Source organism: Rhododendron vialii, chromosome 9a (assembly GCF_030253575.1).
Source record: "Rhododendron vialii isolate Sample 1 chromosome 9a, ASM3025357v1".
Taxonomy (NCBI): Eukaryota; Viridiplantae; Streptophyta; class Magnoliopsida; order Ericales; family Ericaceae; genus Rhododendron; species Rhododendron vialii.
Genome location: NC_080565.1, coordinates 31,228,099 through 31,242,113, shown reverse-complemented (window position 1 = coordinate 31,242,113; position 14,015 = coordinate 31,228,099). Strand labels below are relative to the sequence as shown.

General features: G+C 39.0%; 1 protein-coding gene across 1 annotated transcript; it reads left to right on the top strand.

Moving 5' to 3' along the window:
* Window positions 1-1,691: 1,691 nt before the first annotated feature.
* Window positions 1,692-13,702, top strand: LOC131299793 (uncharacterized). The gene is made up of 7 exons (XM_058325370.1): window positions 1,692-2,289; window positions 3,262-3,380; window positions 3,481-3,997; window positions 4,328-4,423; window positions 10,132-10,599; window positions 12,290-12,408; window positions 12,510-13,702. Exons 1-7 carry the CDS (start codon window positions 2,011-2,013, stop codon window positions 13,027-13,029), a joined length of 2,118 nt encoding a protein of 705 aa, XP_058181353.1. The 5' UTR covers window positions 1,692-2,010; the 3' UTR covers window positions 13,030-13,702.
* The last annotated feature ends 313 nt before the right edge of the window (window positions 13,703-14,015 follow it).

Sequence of the window (14,015 nt, the reverse complement as noted above, 5' to 3'; positions counted from 1 at the left end):
CTGGGGCACTTAATCATTAATTTTTCCTCTGGTCCAGTCGGGCTTTAAGATCAGACAGAGTATACGATACGCAGACATGCTTAATAGACAAGCAAAAGGCTAAATAGTAAAATAAAGCAAATTAAGACGAGACTAGTAGTAGTATATTGATAATTAATGTCCGGGGGTTTCGGTGGCGGCCAGCGGCCACCAATTCAGACGTGAACACCGCGGCACCCCGGAGATTTTTTGTAACACATTGGTGGTGGAGTAGTCCTTGTGGTAGAAAAGGAAAAATTATATTTACCAAAAAAAGATAAATGGAAATTTATTAGTTGCTCTGGAGCACCGCCATGTGATTTGGGACACTGTCGTGTGACGCTACAACGTAGTGGCGACCCCGAGAACTTTTATCAGGGTGTTCAAGGATTACCTTACCTCTACTAGTTCTATTAACCGGTTTTATATTTATATATATATATATACACACACACACACAATTTTATACATTATTTTAAATAATATGATAAAAAAATACAAAAGCACGTAATATGTTATACTTGATTGTTTTTGGCATTTTCTTATTTATATTTTGAACTGAGCAAAATTAAACTAGTGCATAAATACACTAATAGATTTTTAAAGAAATTTTGGGGTGAATAGCTTCGCATGGATCTTTTTGGACATATGCTCTTGTTTTGATATGGAGTCGATTGTAATTCAAAGATAAATTAGAGCACGATACCGATATCAATAAATTATTCTTTCTTTCCCTTTGTTTTGTATTTTGTCGTTCAAGGTATGTACTTTGGTAGAGGTTTTCTAAGGGTTTTTTGAACTTTTTCTTGTTTTTGTCCTTATTTGAATTTTTTTCTTGTTTGTTAGTTTTGTGTTAATTTTTTTTTTGACTTTTTGATGTTGAGATGAATTGAAAAAGTAAAAAAAAAATATTTACTTTTACCAAAATATTTTGAATAAGGACCACTTTTAAGTAAAAAATTTATTTTTTTCTTAAAAGTGGTCATTGTTCAAAATATTTGGGTAAAAATAATTTTTATTTACTTCTTCGTTTCGTCAAAAAAAAATTGGCGCAAAACAAACAAGCGAGAAAAAAATTTGAATAAAGACAAAAATACTAAAAGAAAAGGTTCTTAGCGGAGCGGAAACTTTGTTTTAAGCTAATGCATTAAGTATTCAAGTGCAAATTAACTAAATTGATGGGTATTTCATAACATATAGGAGTAATAAGTGTTCAAATGAGATTTGAGACAAAATTAAAGTCCCATTTCACTTTCTCAAATAAGTATTTAAAAAATAAAGATCTATTTTTAAGTTTAAAAATAATTGACTTACGAAAATATTTTTTTAATTATTTTTCAGGATTTGCTGACCTAAAAGATCATGTGGAGACGGAGCCGCCAATGCTCCAATGGCATCTACCACCGCACATTCACGTGAAGATTAGACGAATGACCTCTGCGTGAACGTAGGGTGCAGAAGAAAGCACCACGTATCGGTGATCTGCGACATTGAATAAGGTTTTTTCCAATTTTGACATTGAATAATCACTCTTAGAGAAGAAGAAAAGTCACTACTAAGGAAGCAAGGCACGTGAGCTATTGTTGGCCTGACCATTCAATGAAGGCCCTTCACATGTTTATGCGGATATCCAAACAGATACATTTGCGTGTAAAGCCAACCGCCTTCGCTTTCCACGCCTTCTGTCCCCCTCTCTCTCTCTCTCTCTCCTCTGGATGCGGTATCTGCCTATATATCTTTCGTAAACGCTATACCTTAATGGCGAAGCTTTCACGACCCGTTGCCATTCCCTTCCTATAAACACGTCCTCTTTTCACCCATATGCGATACCGGAATCCCATTCCAAGATAAGACAGAGAAAGCCATAAGCGAAACGCAGATTCTCTTTCCAATATATACACACACAAACACAAACATACATACATACATACAGACACAGAGAGAGAGAGAGAGAGAGAGAGAGAGAGAGAGAGAGAGAGAGAGAGAGAGAGAATGGCGGTGGTGGATGTGTTGCCGGAGGGGTGCATAGCGAACGTGGTGTCTCTAACGAGTCCCCAGGACGCGTGCAGGCTGGCGGTGGTGGGTTCCACGTTCAAGTCGGCGGCGGAATCGGATGCGGTCTGGGAGAGGTTCCTGCCGTCCCATTACAAGGACATCATCACCCGAGCCGTTGATTTTCCGAACCACACTCCTTCTTCTTCGTTTGCCTCCAAGAAACAGCTCTATCTCTGGCTCTCTGACCATCACCTTCTGATCGACCAGGGCACTAAGGTAAATTTCGCTTAGGTTTGTCAATTCCGTTCGCTGTTACAAGTGAAATGTACTCCATTAACTACCAAAACTGAAATGTATTATTAAATGCCAAAACTTAAGGACAAAGGCATACCATAAAAAAATTAAGTTTTTTTTATACCTCATGGTCTGGGCCAGCTTACCGCTTACGCACTCTTCGACTAATTCTTAGCACAAATCCTCCCACCCAATGGAGCAAAAGCTCCCTATGGAATATTATGCATTTTTTAACAACTTTTTTTTGTTACACAGTGGTGTAAATTGGAAGTACTCATATTTTATTGCTCATTAGGTACACATTTTATGTCATCAGTTAGGTAATATTTTTTGGAAATGGGTACCTATACTGCAGACCCTGTAGTGTGGCATCCGATCCATTCATCTCGACAATTAATAGTTCAGAGATTGCATTGCCTAGTTTAAAGCAGAGTAGACTTGTCATACGACTACGAAGCTGAGTAGACTTGTCACCAATCAATGTTAAAAGAGATTGCATTGCCTAGTTGAAAGCTAAGTAGCTTCCAACATTAAAAGCATCTCATCCCAAAATATTTTTTTCCTAATGTTGAGTAGACTTGTCATACGACTACGAAGCTTCTGCTGCATATGCTTGTTTTCCTGTTGATGTTGTTGTCAGGCTTGTGACTAGAAACTTTGAAAGTTTGAAGATTGTAGTTTCAAATGCAGGAGCAAATGTTTACTCAATGACGATCTTTTGAGTAAATAGAACATAGGAATATTGCTTATTATTTGTCATGACCAAACTATTGAACACCAGAAACATTTCTGCAATGCTTGTAAAGTTGTGGCCTGCTGGAAGTTTTAGCTTTAATAATGGTTTGGAGGTAGTTCAACTACTGCATTGCATTTGTGCTTCAATTTCTTTCGCCACCAGATGGCTTATCACGTTGTGGTAAACGTCTCTAACTTGCTTTCCATGGGCATAAACAGAGCTTTTCGTTGGAGAAATCAAGTGGAAGGATATGTTACATGTTAGCTGCACGGAACCTCACAATTGTATGGGGCGACACACCCAGCTATTGGAGATGGATATCCATACCCGAGTCCAGGTTCGTTTTTCTACTTCTTTTTTCATTTCTTGAAAAACCCTTCAACTTTCTGAAAATCTTCATGATTGTTGACAAATCATCATAAATTCACAAAATACAGGTTCTCGGAGGTAGCTGAGCTTATTAACGTGTGCTGGCTTGAAATTCGTGGCAAGATAAACACAAGCATGCTGTCCCCAAACACAACCTATGCAGCTTTCTTTGTATTCAAATCAACTGCAGGAGCCTACGGATTTGAATACCATCCTGCAGAGGTGGCGGTTGGAGTTAGTGGAAGTGAGAGTGAAACTCAATCTGTTTACTTGGACCCGGAAGGAGGGCAGAGGCTGCAAAATCAGATTGTACCCAGGAACCCTGTCTTTCGTCGCGGCTTCAGCATTGGTAGCAGGTGGAGGCAGCGTACAACCTCGGTACTCAACGGGGAGAGCTGCGATAGGAAATACCCAAAGGTGAGAGGAGACGGGTGGATGGAGATCGAGATGGGTGAATACTTCAACAAGGGTGGTGGTGGGGAAGATAGGGAACTGGAGATGAGTGTGATGGAGGTAGCGCGCGGTGATTGGAAGAGTGGCCTCATTGTTCAAGGGATTGAGATCAGGCCAAAGGTTGTGGACAAATAAAAATTACCAACGGAGAAGAATTGCTTTTGTAGTAGAGTGAAGATATCTATCTTCCTGTAAAATCTACTAATTTCCATTCCTCCAAGCTCTCTCTCTCTCCTGGGTATTTGAATGCTTTCACCTGTTACGTACTTGAGAGAGAGAAGAATCGAAAACTAGCATCATCGAAAAATGGACAACCGTGATCTGTCAATTATTTTTAAAGTTAAACCTTCACGGTCGTCTATTTTTCCGTGTATAAACTCAACTTTTGATATACTTATCGATGTCCGGACAAACTGATTTTTTGCGTAAATACATTATTTTAATCTTTATCTATCTCAATAGTTGATACAACAGTGTAGTAGAGACGAGCAATTTGTTGCAGTGATCCGATGGCTGTTTCCTTTTCTTGGTCTTTTACCATCGACTGGGAAGAAGATGGTTAACCGAGAAGCTTTCCCGTTTACTTTCAACACAAGCTCAACCAAAAGTTTTTTTAAAAATAACGTTAAGTTTAGCAAAACTTTTTTTTTTTTTTTGAACTGTTACTTTGCCTTTCAAATGGATAGGAATACACAATATTGTTTGAAGTCGTAGTTAAACATAAAAAAATATTTATCTGAGTAGTAATTGAATAGGTTGATCCAATGTATATTGGACAATATTTTTTTAAACTAACTATTTTCAATTTTAATTGACAAAATTATTTATCGCCTTTCATTTGTATCAATTTTTTAAACTATCGCTCACCTAATCTTCAAATTATGCATCCGTCTGCTGTATCGAAAACGAAATTGAGAATATAAACAAAACAACAAGCGAAAATCAAGAACACAAGATTTACGTAGTTTCCCAAATTAGGTATGTCCACGGGAGAAGATCTAAATGATCCACTATAAACGGGGAGATAACACACAGAGCCGGCTTTACCCGTAACTCTTGTTGAAGCATCCAACTATTGATATCTAGAGACAAATCTCCGCCGGAACCCGATAGGGATACTAAAATCCTAGGTGGAACCCAATAGAGAATAAGCCAAAACCCTAATATCTAATCTTCAATATGAGGGGCCTCTTCAATAGGATTCACTCAAAAAGTCCAATGCTTAACAGAGACAATAAGGCTCTATTTATAGCCCTTGAACCAAGACCCAAAATCCTAGCAGCCCCAAGGCTCCCTATTATAAGAAAGTACAAAAAAATTAGGTAAAAACCCACTTAAATGCGTAGCTGCACCCAAGGCTGCCTATTATAAGGAAGTATAAAAAAAATTAGGTAAAACCCCACTTAAATGCGCAGCCGCACCAAACCAGCCTTGCTGGTCCGGACCAGCTTCGGACCACCACTGTTGCAAAGCTCCAACACGCATAGAGCCTCGTTGGTCCGGACCATAGTGGCTGAAAGTTGATTTTCCTCCATAAGCTCGCTGGTCCGGGCCAGACTGGACCAGAAGCGGACTAGAGTTGTTGAGAGCTCCTTTTTGCTACGCGCACTAAATTTTGCACATTTCTTCAAACGTCTTGAATTCAAGGCAAAACTCCACAAATCTCCACCTTGGCTCGAATTCCCTCAAACTCAACACTATAGACAATCCTCTCATTCAATCGCTCATCTCCTCTCAAAACCCCTCACGTGGCCGCCCCCACTGGACAATTACCGATAACCAAACAAAACCCCCCATGGGGTTAATCACCAACCGGCACATACGAACAAGGCTCAAGCACGACTGCTTGACCTTGTAAACTCGACTCAGAAAACCCAGCCGCACATGCCTCCAAAATGAGCTTCCATCTTCAAACGGGCACCTCCCATCCAACGCATTCCTTCCGGATACACACAAAGATCTGCTTAAACTCCTCAAGAAGTTAATTACCGACTCCACCACAGAGTTAATTACCGAATGAGTATACCGAAAAACGTAGTAGTTTCCTCCTCAAACTCTCAACAAAATTTTATACTTCTCCTCCAACAAAAGACCATGAATAATCCTTGTTGAACAAACTTCTCAACTTCGTATCGAGTCGCCGTTAAAACGATCACCAATTGCACAGTACGCAGCGGAAAACGAAAGCCTCGAATTGAAAACCCGGTGCTCTGATACCAATTTGTTGTGCCGAAAATGAAATTGAGAATATAAACAAAACAATAAGCGAAAATCAAGAACACAAGATTTACGTGGTTCCCCAAATTAGGTACGTCCACGGGAGAAGAGCGAAAGGATCCACTATAAATGGAGAGATGACACACAGAACTGGCTATGCCCGTAACTCTTGTTGAAGCATCCAACTACAGATATCTAGATATAAATCTCTGGCGGAACCCGATAGGGATACTAAAATCCTAGGTGGAACCAAATAGAGTATAAACCAAAACCGTAATATCTAATCTTCAACATAAGAGTCCCCTAGGGACCTCTCTAAAGGGATTCACTCAAGAAGTCCAAAACCTAACAGAGACAATAACCCACCCCCCCCCCCCCCCGCCCCCCCCCAAAAAAAAAAAAAAAAACAAACAAACAAACAGAGACAATAAGGCTCTATTTATAGCCCTTGAACCAAGACCCAAGACCCAAGACCCTAGAGGCTGCCTATTACAAGGAAGTACAAAAAAATTAGGTAAAAACCCACTTAAACGTGCAGCCGCATCTAAGGCTGCCTATTATAAGAAAGTACTATTATAAGAAAGTACAAAAAATTAGGTAAAAACCCACTTAAACGTGCAGCCGCATCTAAGGCTGCCTATTATAAGAAAGTACAAAAAATTAGGTAAAAACACATTTAAACGTGCAACCACACCAAACCAACCTCGCTAGTCCGAACCAGCTTTGGATCACCACTGCTGCAAGCTCCAACACGCATAGAACCTCGCAGGTCCAGACCAACACCGGACCAAAGTGGCTGAAAGTTGATTTTTCTCCATAAGTTTGCTGGTCCGGACCTGGACCAGAAGCGGACCAGAGTTGCTGAGAGCTCTTTTTTGCTATGCGCACTAAATTTTGCACCTTTCTTCAAACGTCTTGAATTCAAGGCAAAACTCCACACCGTCCTTGACTTCACGAGCACAACACGACATATTATAGCATACTTCGCTAGCCCGAGTAATTATTCAGTGCTCCTAAGACACCTCGTAGTGGTATCATAAACTCTTATCTACCACACATTTGCGTAGGTTCCAAATAATTGTGGATGAAACCACACAAATATGTGATGGAAAAATAATTTCAATAATGCTACACACACAACAATCCAAACACAATCTCTCACATACATGTGGAACCCACGCACATTTTACCTGCCCTAAATTATTTCAAAAATATTACTCACACAACATAAAACACAACCTGTCACATACATGTAGGACCCATCTTGTGAGTACCATTTTTGAAATAATTTAAGGCAGGTAAAATGTGCGGTAAAAAAGGTTCTGGGGCACGGTGTCACAGGGCGCTGAATAATTTTCCCACTGGCCCAGTCGGGCTTTAAGAATTATGATATGCACGGTACGACATGCTAAGTAGACAAGCAAAAAAAAAAATTTGCAGTATATTATTAGATGCAAAAATAAATAAATAAATAAATCAGGTCAGACACGTCGTCATTAGAAAACGAAACGAAAACAAAGCCGAGACTAGTTATATTGATATAATTATTAATGTCCGGGGGTTTTCGGTGGCCGCCACCAATTCAAACGTGAACACCGTAACACGGTTCTTCAGAGATTAATGTTTTGTTTTGTTTGTGTTTTGAAATTTTATTTGAAAAATAGTAAAGGTAATAAGTGAAGAGAGATAGAGAGAGAAATGTTAGAAGTAAGGAGAATCTAAGGGGTATTTTTTGATTTTTTTTTTTTTAAAATGAAAGAGAACAAGGCAAAATCTCTCACACATTTGGTTGTGAAGTAGTCCATGTTGTAGAAAAGGAGAAATTATATTTACCAAAAAAGAAAAGAAAATTACCTGTTACTCTGAGAGGACTATCCTGTGATTTGAAACACCGTCACGTGACGCTACAATGTAGTGACGGCTCTAAGAATTTTTATTAGGGTGTTCAAGAATTAACTTAGCTCTACTAGCTCTATTTACCCGTTATATATACACATAATTTTATACATTGTTGCAAAAAAAACGATAATTTTTAAATAAAAAAAAACATAATATGTTACAATTGTTCTCGGCAATTGTTTTTACATTTTGAGTTGAGCAAAATTAAACCGGCTTGTAGGAAATAGTGGGGTGAATAGATTCACATGAATCTTTTTGGACATACGTTTTTTGGTTTTAATTATAGAGTTGACAGATACTCCTTACGTCCCAGTTTATTTGTCCCAGTTCTATATTAACTAGATAAAAAAATTGGTTATATCTTTAAATTGGTAATGAATTTGATATCCAATATGGATCTTGTTTGATTGATCTCGATTTGTTCTATAATACAATATTTTCAAAATCACCTAAAACATTATAAATAACAAGATATAATCAATTAAAAAATAACACGAACTCTCAAAAGTGACAAATAAATTGGGATGGAGGTAGTACTATTAGATGGAGTACTTTTTTTTTTTCCTCTCTCTCTTTATATTTTTTGTCATTCAAAGTATGTACTTTTTGTAAACTAATGTATCAATTGTTGAAGCCTGAATTAATGGGTATTCATAGCATATGAGTTGAGTGTTTAAATCAGATCTTCCACAAAATTATTACATGTAATGTACAAAAATATAAAAAAGCTCTGATCATCTAAAAGAACATACGGAGCCGCTAATGCTCCAATAGCATCTACCACCACATATTTCCGTGAAAGCTACGACGGGATGAATGAACTCCACGTGAATATCAGAGCGTGGAGGGAAGCACCATGCATAGGAGCTCCACGACATTGAATAATCACTCGTAGAGAAACCCATTAAGAGCCCGTTCCGGAAGTGAAAAAAAAAATTTATTTTTTAAAAAGGCAATTTCAAGCTCAAAAATTATGGGTTTATTAAAATAAAAAAATATGCAATATGGATTTATTTGAAAGACTCTCGATGAAATCTTTTATACGATACAAAAAAAATTGAAAAGTTATTTTTCATTTACATTAATTTTGAATTTAAAAATGTGAAATAAGCTGCTTATTTTTTTAAAAAAATTTTATAACGGGCCTAAAGGCGCAACACGTGAGCCATTGGTGTTCAGTCCATTCATTGAATAGGTGTTCGGATAAATAAGCCAAAATGGCTTATTTTTTGTCTTTATTCAAATTTTTTTCGTATCACTTGGCTTATTGTCATTTTTTTGGGGATTATTGCATCCTCATGACAAGAGGAATCTAAAAAGTAAAAAATTTTGACCGAAATCCAATTTTTTTTGAATAAAGACGAAAGTAGATCAATAAGCCAATTTTTTCGTCTTTATTCAAAAAAAAGTAGATTTCGGTCAAAATTTTTTACTTTTTAGATTCCTCTTGTCGTGAGGATGCAATAATCTCCAAAAAAATGACAATAAGCCAAGTGATACGAAAAAAATTTGAATAAGGACAAAAAATAAGTCACTGTTGCTTATTTATCCGAATGGGCCCTAAATAAATAAATAAAGGCCCTTCACATGTTTATGTGGATAGATATATATACAGAAATCCTATTGGTACCGACGGGTACCATAGGGAAAATGTACCGACGGCCGCCGGACGGCCGTCTCCGGCCACCGGACGGCCGATCCGAGCCGTCCAAAAATTTTAAAAAATAAAATCGAGTGGGCCTACGCGAGAATCAATGGCATCCGAGGTGTGTAGGGTACTTGATCCGAGCACCCATTTTTCGTGTATATTTGTATATACGTGTATATACACGAAAAAGGGGTGCTCGGATCAAGTACTCTACACACCTCGGATGCCATTGATTCTCGCGTAAGCCCACTCGGTTTTATTTTTTAAAATATTTGGACGGCTCGGATCGGCCGTCCGGTGGCCGTCGGTACATTTTCCCTATGGTACCGTCGGTACCAATAGCACTACTCATATATATATTTCAAAAGCTACATTTCCGTGTACAGCCAAACGCCTTGGCTTTCCCCGCCTTCTGTCCCTCTCTCTCTCTCTCTCTCTCTCTCCCTCTCTCTCCCCTCTGGATGCGGACGTACTGCCTATCTTCGTAAACGCTGCACCTTAATGGCGAAGCTTTCAGGACCCGTTGCCATTCCCTTCCTATAAATATAGGTCCTCTTTTCACCCGTATGCGATATCGGAATCCCATTCCAAGATAACATACAGAGAGCCAAAAGCGAAGCCCAGATTTTCTTTCCAGTATATATATACACACAAACATACATATAGAGAGAGAGAGAGAATGGCGGCGGTAGATGTGTTGCCGGAGGGGTGCATAGCGAACGTGGCGTCTCTGACGAGTCCCCGGGACGCGTGCAGGCTGGCGGTGGTGGGTTCCACGTTCAAATCGGCGGCGGAATCGGATGCGGTCTGGGAGAGGTTCCTGCCGTCCCAGTACAAGGACATCATCACCCGAGCCGTTGATTTTCCGAACCTCACTCGTTCCTCTTCTTCTTCTTCTTCGTTTGCCTCCAAGAAACAGCTCTATCTGTGGCTCTCTGACCATCCCCTTCTAATCGACCAGGGCACTAAGGTAAATTTCGCTTAGGTTTGTCAATTTCGTTCGCTGTTACGAAGGAAATGTATTAACTACCAGCAGCACCAATCCTACCGCCCAATGGAGCAAAAGCGCTCTATGGAATATTATGCATTTTTTTTTGGTTTATCTTACACATTTTTTAGCAATATTTTTTTTATTACACAATGGTGTAAATTGGAAGTATATGTGATAATGCTTAGTTTTAACGAATAGTACGTATATTTTTGGTACATGATACACATTTTATTTCTCATTAGTTACGCATTTTTATGTCATTAGTTACGTAATTGAAAAATCCTATAGTGCAATGCCCTACAAGGCACTCTGTAGAACGCACACGGGCCATCAATCTTAAAAATGAATGGTTGAGATATAATTTTTCATTTTTGATTTGAACAATTGATTGACGAGATCGACAGCTGTATTCCGCCCTACACATGGACTACCCCCGTGCACTACAGCACCCCCGGATCGCTCGGCAATCAATGGTTCATATATGTTTGACCAGTTAGAGTGCTTCAGCGAATCAAAACCATTGATTGCACGAACAGTCGGATCGATGTCGCATCTGGATCCTTTTTTTGGATGAAAGTATGAATAGTGGTGTAACGAATAGGGGTGTACAGTAAACCCGAAATAGGTACACATTTTTTTTGATACTAGTTTCGTATGTACCAGGGGATTCCCCAATTTTTAATACTATTTGACCCTTCATTTTTCACTTGCTTCTCTTCAGTTCATATTATTGAGTTTGGTTACTTGCTTTTTGTCTTTCCTATATAGAAACTTGGGCCTGTTATGTAAAATCACCAAACCAATAATGATTGGATTAATAGTACCCCACAGTGTTTATATATTCGAGCCATGTTTAATTCAGATTGTTGATATTCTTATCGAACACGGAATGTTTTATGGCTTTGAATGCGTAGTCTAATTGGGTGTATTATACGGTCAAATAGGTAGGACCTTTAGGTAATAACTTCATGTCCCTTGTGTCCTACAACTAAGTTCCTATCGGCAAAATGGAGTTTTTGTTCTTTTGGTTCCTAAGCTCCTCAATGCGGTCTGAGAGGAGGAGATGGGGGAAAAAATTCTGCCATTCCACTTTTTGACGGCAATGGAAATGTCAAAAGAGATTGTATTGCCTAGTTTAAAGCTGACTAGTAGACTTGACATATGACTACGAAGCTGAGTAGACTTGTCACCAATCAATGTCAAAAGAGATTGCATTGCCTAGTTAAAAGCTGAGTAGCTTTCAACATTAAAAGCATCTCATCCCAAAATGTTTTTTCCTGAAGTTGAGTAGACTTGTCATACGGCTACGAAGCTTCTATTGCATATGCTTGTTTTCCTGTTGATGTTGTTGTCAGGCTTGTGAATAGAAACTTTGGAGGTTTGAAGATTGTACTTTCAAATGCAGGAGCCAATGTTTATGCAATGACAATCTTTTGAGAAAATAGAACATAGGAATATTGCTTATTATTTGTCATGACCAAACTATTGAACACCCGAAACATTTCTGCAATGCTTGTAAAGTTGTGGCCTGCTGGAAGTTTTAGCTTTAATAATGGTTTGGAGGTAGTTCAACTACTGCATTGCATTTGTGCTTCAATTTCTTTCGCCACCAGATGGCTTATCACGTTGTGGTAAACGTCTCTAACTTGCTTTCCATGGGCATAAACAGAGCTTTTCGTTGGAGAAATCAAGTGGAAGGATATGTTACATGTTAGCTGCACGGAACCTCACAATTGTATGGGGTGACACACCCAGCTATTGGAGATGGATATCCATACCCGAGTCCAGGTTCGTCTTTCTTCTTCTTTTTTCATTTCTTGAAAAACCTTTCAACTTTCTGAAAATCTTCATGATTGTTGAACAAATCATCATAAATTCACAAAATACAGGTTCTCGGAGGTAGCTGAGCTTATCAACGTGTGCTGGCTTGAAATTCGTGGCAAGATAAACACGAGCATGCTGTCCCCAAACACAACCTATGCAGCTTTCTTTGTATTCAAATCAACTGCAGGAGCCTACGGATTTGAATACCAACCTACAGAGGTGGCGGTTGGAGTTAGTGGAAGTGAAAGTGAAACTCAATCTGTTTACTTGGACCCGGAAAGAGGGCAGAGGCTGCAATATCAGATTGTACCCAGGAACCCTGTCTTTCGTCGCGGCTTAAGCCTTGGTAACAGGTGGAGGCAGCGTACAACCTCGGTACTCAACGGGGAGAGCTGCGATAGGAAATACCCAAAGGTGAGAGGAGACGGGTGGATGGAGATGGAGATGGGTGAATACTTCAACGAGGGTGGTGGAGGGGAAGATAAGGAACTGGAGATGAGTGTGATGGAGGTAGCGCGCGGTGATTGGAAGAGTGGCCTCATTGTTCAAGGGATTGAGATCAGGCCAAAGGTTGTGGACAAATAAAAATACCGACGGAGAAGATTTGCTTTTGTAGTAGGGTGAAGATATCTATCTTCCTATAAAATCTAATTTCCATTCCTCCAAGCTCTCTCTCTCTCCTGGGTATTTGAATGCTTTCACCTGTTACTTAAGAGAGAGAAGAATCGAAAACTAGCATAATCGAAAAATGGACTACCGTGATTTATCAATTGTTTTTAAAGTTAAATTGTTCACGGTCCTCCATTTTTCCGTGTATAAACTCAACTTTTGACATACCTATCGATGTTCGGACGAGCTAATTTTTTCATAGATACATTATTTTGTGGGCTCTACAAGATGCACGATTCAAATTTTTCAAAAAAATACGCGAAGAGGACCCACACGGACTGTCCGGACAGCCCCTTGTACGTTGAACCTGTATTGCTTTTATCATGGAATTACCAGTACTGAAAATACTCGTATGCTAAGGCAGTACGGAGTATGTCTTTTATGAAAGGAGTAATCTAGGTAAATCGTCTATGCCCGGCTACTAATGAAGGTTCATTAAGTTATTTTAAGCTTTATATATCTCGATAGTTGATACAACAATGCAGTAGAGATGAGCAATTTGTTGCAGTGATCCGATGGCCTTTTCCTTTTCTTGGTCTTTTACCATCGACTGGGAAGAAGATGGTTAACTGAGAAGGTTTCCCGTTTACTTTCAACACTAGCTCAACCAAGAGTTTTTTTAAAAGGAAATGATAATGTCAAAACTCTTTTTGTTGCCAAAACCCAGAATGAATTTACACTTAAATGACTTATTTGCCCTCCTAAATACTAACCCATTCAATGCTAGCATACTGTTGCTTCGTCCTCTGTTTCTCATCCCTAATTCTACCATCTGATTATTTTATCTTTTTGCAACTCAACTACAAACAACCCCGATTTTATTCTCCTCATTTATATACCCATAAATCGATTCGGACAGTGTTCTTCTTTCTTTACTTTCGAAACACAGTTTTATGACCTTT